The sequence below is a fragment of the Phascolarctos cinereus genome, unplaced genomic scaffold (assembly GCF_003287225.1).
Source record: "Phascolarctos cinereus isolate Bilbo 61053 unplaced genomic scaffold, phaCin_HiC Scaffold_725;HRSCAF=1366, whole genome shotgun sequence".
NCBI classification, from domain to species: Eukaryota; Metazoa; Chordata; class Mammalia; order Diprotodontia; family Phascolarctidae; genus Phascolarctos; species Phascolarctos cinereus.
This window is the reverse complement of record NW_027556097.1, coordinates 1831650-1839687: the sequence shown is the minus strand read 5'-3', so window position 1 is coordinate 1839687 and position 8038 is coordinate 1831650. Positions and strand designations below refer to the sequence as shown.

General features: G+C 36.3%; 1 protein-coding gene across 1 annotated transcript; it reads right to left on the bottom strand.

The window, feature by feature from the left end:
* Nucleotides 1–3937: 3937 nt before the first annotated feature.
* On the bottom strand, nt 3938–7787 carry LOC110202011 (olfactory receptor 5K1-like). Its single transcript, XM_078156831.1, has 2 exons — nt 7262–7787; nt 3938–5759 (listed from the first exon to the last, which is right to left on the bottom strand). Exons 1-2 carry the CDS (start codon nt 7325–7327, stop codon nt 4794–4796), a joined length of 1032 nt encoding a protein of 343 aa, XP_078012957.1. The 5' UTR covers nt 7328–7787; the 3' UTR covers nt 3938–4793.
* Between the last annotated feature and the right edge of the window lie 251 nt (nt 7788–8038).

The window sequence follows — 8038 nt, the reverse complement described above, 5'->3', positions numbered from 1 at the left end:
ACTGCCTTAGTTACAGTCTCTAGGCATGAATTTTAATGTGGCATATAATAAATCTCGTAAGCAAATTCACCCCCATCTGGCAGTCATCTAAAGCTGAGGTTGGCAAACTATGACCCAGGAACCAAATTCAGCCCGTCATCCTCTATTTTTTTATAGCCCATGAATTATCCTTTGCTTGTGGGCAGTACAAACCAGGCAGTAGGCTGGACTTGGTCCCTGGACCATAGTTTGCCAACCACTTTGTGCTGTGTAATCTGATCCTGTTCTGAATCCTAAAGGACACATCCCTCTTATTTATCTTTTCCCTCTCCAAGATGTTTAATTTTGACCTCCTTGAGGTTCCTAATATGCAAGAAAACATTTCTCATCTCTGTGCCATTGCAAGTATTCCTTGACTGGAATACTCTACCTCCTGACTCTCACATTATTTTCCTTCAAAACTCATTTCAAGTGCTACCTCCAATCAATCAACAATTATTACACCTACTGTGTGTCTGGCACTAGGTGCTGGGGACTGAGGAAGAGTGAGGAAAACCTGCAAGTACAAAGAATGAACAAACCACTCAAAATGAGCTTGCATTCTAATGGGGGAGACAACAGGAAAATATAAACACATATACAGTATAAAGTTAATAAATACAAATATATAAAAGTAGCTAAAGAAGGCAGTTTGAGAGGGAGGGTACAGCAGTTAGGGGGATCAGGAAAGATTTTATGCAAAAGATAGTGTCTGAGTTGCATCTGAAAGTAAGAGTAAGACTTGATGAAGTGGAGGTTAGGAGGGAGGGTATTTTAGGGATGAAGAACAGCCAGTGCAAAAGCATGGAACAAAGTAGAGTGTAATGGGTGAAGACCAAAGAGATGGTCAGTTTGATTGTAGCCTGCAAGAGGAGAAATAATGTCCCAACAAGGCTGAAAAGGTAGATTGGACTCAGGTTGTGCACGGCCTTAAAAGCTAAATAGGGGAGTTAATATGTTATCCTAAAGGCAACAGGAAGTCACTGGAGTTGGTCAAATAAGGGAGTCAGATGGTCAATTCACTTTCTATATGAAGTCCTTCCTGATCCCACCAGCAGATGGTGCTCTCTTAAACTATCTTGCATTAATTTTGTATTTGTTCTGTATATATTTATTTGGAGAGGCAGTGTGACCCAGTGGATAAAGAGCCAATCTTGGAATTAGGAAGACCTGAATTCAAGTTCTGCCTCTGATACATATTGGCTATATGACCTTTGGCAAATAACTTCTTAGGCAATGCTTTCAAACTATAAGTTGAAGAGAAGGTACCAAGATGCATTAGTAGAAGGAGTTTCCCCATCCAGGAGTTCCATACCCTGATGAAAACATAGGTATGGTTTTAGATATGCAAATGTATGTCTATGTATGTTTATAAATATATGTAAACATATATATGTGTGGGTGCGCACGTACAGTATGTGTGTATAATAAAAATGTTTCTGGGCAACATATATACACACATAAATATACATGTATACACATGTTATTCTTCCTTCATTTTTGAAGAGGACATGAGTAATGTCTTGACTTATGTACGAATTGGATTTAAGTGAGGCGAAGTCATCAGCCTCACTCTATCTTCCTGAGTCATCAAAGTCCAGTGGCAAAACAAAAGGTAACTGGTAATAACCTTGGATGCAGTGGATGACCTTAGCATCTTTGATGTCTGACCAAGCTGTAGGCACTCCACAGCACCTACTTCAGCCGTCTTCATGGCCATTGGAACAAATTGTTCTCATCTACACATTGTTCCCATTGTGCCAGGGGAAGTGTCCACAAGCTTGGGTCAGACATTCCCCTTAACAATCTGATGGGTTTGAGGCCTGTGGCTTACCCTCCACCTGCTTCAGCCAGTTTGCCCATATGGTTTTACCAGGGTATGGCCAGGAGGACTAGTACCTCTAGTGCAAGGACTTGCCAAGTGCTTTTCAGGGCTGTTCATTTATCTTTGGTGTCTACCTGTCACCCAGCTCTCACCTGTGGCTCCAAAAAGCCATAGCATGCACAGCAGTATACATATAATATGTGTATATATAACACATGCATACACAACATTGTATGTACATATATGTACGTGTGTATGTATGTATATTATACGTGCACATGTATACATGTGTGTATTTATATGTGAATATATGATGTGTGTGTGTACTCTCATTAGGATACATCCATGTATCCTTATAACATGATAGAACATGATAGAAACTTAAGAAATGTTTGTACATTGATCCATTCCCACCATCCATCTTGAACTTCAGATATTCAGTTACCTTCCTTATTTTGAATAAAAATCCTTTGTTTGACCTTGCTGCTTAATCTTATTGCATTTTTTCCTCTTCTTTTCACTTCCAAATATATTGAAACAAAAATTCTCTCTCTGCTGCTCCATTTTCTCACCATTCATTTCTGTGCAACAACTAGAACATAGAATATTAAAGCTTAAAGGAATTTTAACTGTTTTATGGTCAACTCTATTTTTCTTTAGTTAATGAAGAAAGTAGAGTTAAGATTACATTCCCAAGGTCACATAGTTTATTAATGGCTAAAGTAGAATGAAAACCTAGGATTATTATCTCCTGTTTCAGTCGTCTTTGGACTGTAACAAACAATCCCCTTCAGTGACTCTTATTTATTCTCCTGTTCTCTGACTGTGGCCATTTCTGAGGCCACAGTTTATTGCTTTCTGTTCCTGGCTCTCTCCTTTCTCCTTTGCAGAACTTACTCATTTTTCTTAGTGCAACTGAGACTTTCAATTGAGTGACTTACTTACCCATTGTCATTGCAAATTCCAACTTCTCACTCAAGTTCCAGACTCTAATCTCCAAATGTCAATTGAACATTTTCCCCTGGAATACTGTCACTAAAAAATAAATATGTCTTAAACTGAGTGGATGTATGAATGAAATCAGCTTCTCAGAAAAAGAAAACTTTCTTCTAAAGAATCTCATTTTTTTCAATGCCACTATTCCCTGTATCAGATTAGACAGCATTTGTTGTCCATTTTTCTTCCAAAAGCAGTCCCATATTCTTCTATCACACTATCTTGTCCTAGTTCTCACTATCTCATGACAAGATTACTACAAAAGCATCTACACTGGAATCCATCGCTTTAGAGCATCATCTACTCTGCCACCAAATTAACTTTTCTAAAACATTATTTTTATTGTTGTTGTTGCTTTCCCATTGTACAGCACTACTCAATAAACTTCAGTAGCTCCCTGCCATCTATAGGATAAAGTCTAAGTTCCTCAGCCAAGCAATCAGGGTCCTCAATTAACTGGCCTACCTTACTTAACCAAACTCATTGCTCCCCAGCACATACCTCTACTCCAATCAAGCTTCTCCTCAGTGTGCTCACAAAGCTTGTTCACAACTGTTTCTCATTCCTTTGCTTAGTCTGTTATCCTTGCTTGAAATACTTCCTTCAGTCGTCCCTATCCAAATCCTACTCATTTTTCAAGACCTGAGTCAATCCCTTTTATAACGTCCCCCGTAATTACACTTGCACTCATGGATTTCTTTCTCCTTTGAATTCCTATAAAATGTCTGAACCACACAATCTAGCATTTCATCATACTGTATACTGTTTAGCTCTGTTCTCTTTTTTGTTCGCATTTCCCTTGCTGTGACATTTTGACTGGTAGTCATTTCAGGGCAGAAACTATGTCTTTAGGGTATTTTTTGCATTCCCTGCAGCAGTAGGAACAGTAGTAAAACAGGAATATTTGTTGGATCGAAGCTTCTGAGGTAATTACTACAAATTTATAGCTACTGCTGTAAATGAAGTTTTAATATGAAGTTAGTATCTTAAGCTGTCAATAAGTCCATAAATAAAATAATTTAGCCTGGATTCAAAGAGGTTACACAGTTTTACTTTTTTATTCATCAAGTGGACAGATAACACCATTTGGGGAAAATATTTCTTTAACTTTTTGACTAATTCAAGAATAGCTTTATCTTACTTCATTAGCAATTCACTTAGTTCATGTAAAAATGTATGAAGAAATAACATTTTCAATACAAACAGTATCATTTAAGCAAGCGTGATGAATTGTCACTACAGATTAATTTGCTAATAATGGTTTAATGATATTTGTGTGGCAACTGCCACTATAGAACAACAAGGTTTGGCACGACTTTCATGAAGTAATAAGTGCTTTCTGTATAAATCCACTTTCCAAAGCAATCATTTCAGAAAACTTCAAGTTCAGAATCAAACAGTGCTGCAAAAGAGCCTTCTCTAAGCAAGGAGTGAGCATGTTGAATTCATTGAATGTTAAGGCTATTTTTGAGAAGTTTTGGAGGGGAGTGTGTTTGTTTGGGGGGGTTTTGTTTGTGTGTTTTACTTAATCTGGTTGCATTTTTCTAGTAATCATTTATTTTATATTCCTATCATACATCTTATACTCTAGGGACTTGAAATGAAAACACAAAGAAAGAGAAAGACTTTGTACACAATCAGCTACTATTCCCCAATGCTGACACATCTTCCTTTATACTTCCTACTGAAGTGGTATAGTGGTATTATGGATAATGTTCAATAGATTCTTCTTTTCCACATTTACCTCTGGTGGTATGTTGACTTCTTGAATTTTGTGATGACTAACTCTCTGACACAATCCATTCTGAAAATAATCTTGTTTTATGAACTTGAAATTAAAATAATAATAGTCCCCTAGTTCCCAATTTCTGTATTCATTAATTAATTTCTCAATTAGACTTTATACTTTTCTAACAGACTTGGTCAAGCTTAACCACATTCAAACCCAGGAACCTCAATGTACAAATTTTGTTGCAAACACCCCTGAGATTTTTTTCTCCATAATTTTTCTCGGGACATTGACTACTTCCTTGTTTCTCAGGCTATAAATAAAAGGGTTTAAAAAGGGAATTATTATTGTATAAAAAATAGCAACGGATATGTCTATAGCTCCTTCATTAACTGCACCTGGTCGAATATACATGATGAGAAGAGAACCATAGAATATTAAGACAGATATAAAATGGGATGCACAAGTGGAAAAGGCTTTGCCTTGTCCCTCCTTTGATTTCATCTTAAAGATAGTAAAAAGGATGTAAAGATAAGACAGTAAGACAACACCTATAGTGAAGACTTGAATTGAGCCTGAGAAGATGAATATCATCAATTCATTAATATAAGGGTCTGTACAAGAGAGTCGGTATAAAGGAAGAACATCACAAAAAAAATGATTGATTTGGCGCGATTTACAGAAAGTTAATCTGAATAGAAAGCCAACATGAATCATGGAATGTAGATTGCCAGCTATGAGTGATCCAGTGATCATCTGAATGCAGAGTTTCTTTGACATAATGATAGGATAATGAAGTGGATTACATATCGCCACATAGCGGTCATATGCCATGGCTGCCAGGAGAAAACAGTCCGAAGTTTCAGAAAAGCAAAGAAAATAAAATTGTGCCATACATTGATGAAGGGAAATCATTCTATCCTTAGAAAAGAAGTTCCTTAACATCTTAGGAGTAACAGCACATGAGCTAAAAGCATCCATAAATGCCAAGTTACCAAGAAACAAATACATAGGTGAGTGGAGTCGGGGTTCAATTGAAATTAATATCATCAGTCCAATGTTGCCTATTATGGTTATCAGGTAGATTATAAGGAAAAGTATGAATAGAAGAATCTGCAGTTCTTGGTGCCTTGTAAATCCAGTGAGGATAAACTCAGTTGTCAAAGTGATATTCTCAGCCATCTCAGTCTCCTGAAAACAAGGATTTTTTGGATATACATTAGAATGCAACTCAAAATATACCTACTTCTTTCTATTAACTTCCTTCAGCAGAGATTAAATCACAAACAAGTCTACTTTCTTTCAGTGTTGTATTATCAACTCAAAAGGATAGCCCCCTCAATCAATCAACATTCATTAAATGTCAGGCACTGTGCTAAGTACTAGGGATACAAAAAGTGCCAAAAGACAGTCCATGCCCTCAAGAAGCTCACAATGGGGGAGAGGATATGCAAACAAATATATACAAACAAACTATATAGAGGATGAATAGGAAATAATCTAAAGAAGGAAGGCATCAGAATTAAAAGGGTTTGCAAAAGACTCCCGTTAAAGATGGGAGTTTAGTTGAGACTTGAAGCCAAGGAAATCAGTATGCAGAGTTAAGGACAGAGAGCATTCCAGGCATGGGGGACAGCCAAAGCAAATGCCTGAAGCCAAGAGATGGACTGTATTGTTCACTTTCAAGACAATATTAATTTCTCTGAGCTTTTATGGTCATAGTTTCTGAAATTTTTTTGGGTACCAGAGAGAAAATACCAAATTTGGTGGGCCTGGACTCTTTTTGCATGGTTTAAGAATCTATGCTGTCTTCAAAAGGTTCTTTTTCAAGGATTTATGCAAGCCTAGTCTACTACCAAGGATCAGTGATTTGGCTTTGTATTTTCAAACAACTAAAATGCTAACAGTTGATTGCCTCCTACATAATGGATATTTTTTAAAAGTAAGTCTCATTTGCCAATATTTTCCTTTAGTTAAAAATTACTATAACCAATGGTACATCTATTCCAAAATCACATGCCTTTCAATGTATTGAGCTTGGCAGTTCCACAAGAATCAGCACTGGTGGATCCATGTTCTATCCATTTCACTGTTCAGTCTCAGACAATGTTATCAAAGACAAATGTTATCAAAATGCCTCTTTGCCAGGGATTGATACTCATTTCAATAGCCTAGGGAGGCTCACCACAAAGCTTTGGATTCCCTTAAAATTTTAATGTTTCTATCATATTGAATTTTTCCAAATCATTCTTGAATTTATTCATGCTCTCATACTTGAGTAATGGATTCAATAAGATTACTACCCATTGTAGTATGATGATCTTCTTTTGCTTGTCCCAAAAGTTCCTTTTTAAAGCTTTAGAAGTGTACTATAATACTAGCTTTACAGATTTCGGTGACAATGTTTCCACTTACATTATTGATATCCTTTATTAAAGGATAGCAACTGGATATATTGTTTCATTTGTGTACACAACTGCGCATATGGAAAAAATCCTTTTCCAATGCAGATTGGCACCTTCTCTGAAAATTATAGTTTTAGACTCATTGAGAAGTAAAGTGATTTGTTCAGGGTCACATAGAAAGTATGTGTCAGAGGTGAGACTTGAACCCAAGTTCAGTGTCTCTCTCCACTGCATCATGTTGTCTCTCTTTATCCTCTATTATTTGTATTAATTTTTAATATTGTTTACCCTCTTAGGTTTGTCTCCTATTTTTAGTGTATTATTGTCCAGAGGATCCTCCATTATTTTGATCATTTTAATTGTCCTTTTCTGGGCTTTCCTTTTCTCTGTTCTGTCTCTTTTGGAGAGTCATCATGATGACTTCCTGGAGAATTTCAAGAGCAAAGATTCCTGCTTTATAATGAAGTAGAATGGTCTGTTTGTTTTGCTTCCAAAACCCTGATGATGTTTATTCGGTGGTCCTTTTCAGTTTTCTCATCACATTTAGACCAAAATTTTCAAAGAACTGCCTATGCAATCTGCCATATTCTGAGTACAATAATTAGGATTCTTTTTCATTACTTGTATTACCTTACATCTGTCCACAATGAAGTTCAGTCTGCTACTTTCTGCTTACAACGTATCAGCATGAAATTTTACTGTCTTCTGTCTCACTCAGCCTGTAATTGATTTAGAGCATGACTTAGTTTTAACTCTGTCAGATCTAAAAAGAGAGGAAAATAGAGAAGTGTCAGCATACCATTAAAATTCTAGGGGAAAAAATGGAGAGTTTCAGTATGTTTTGATATCGTTAAGTTACTAGTGACTTGGCGAAGGTCTACTGAAAATATTGATCTTGGGAGATAGAAAAATATGATAATTTTCTGGAGTCAAAATTTCAGTTGTAATTTTCTTGTAATAATAACTGCATGGAAAGCCATCCTTCTCCTAAATATTAGCTAGCATTTACATATCACTTCAAGATTTACAAAATTATTTTTGTATATTTTGTATATTATTTCATTT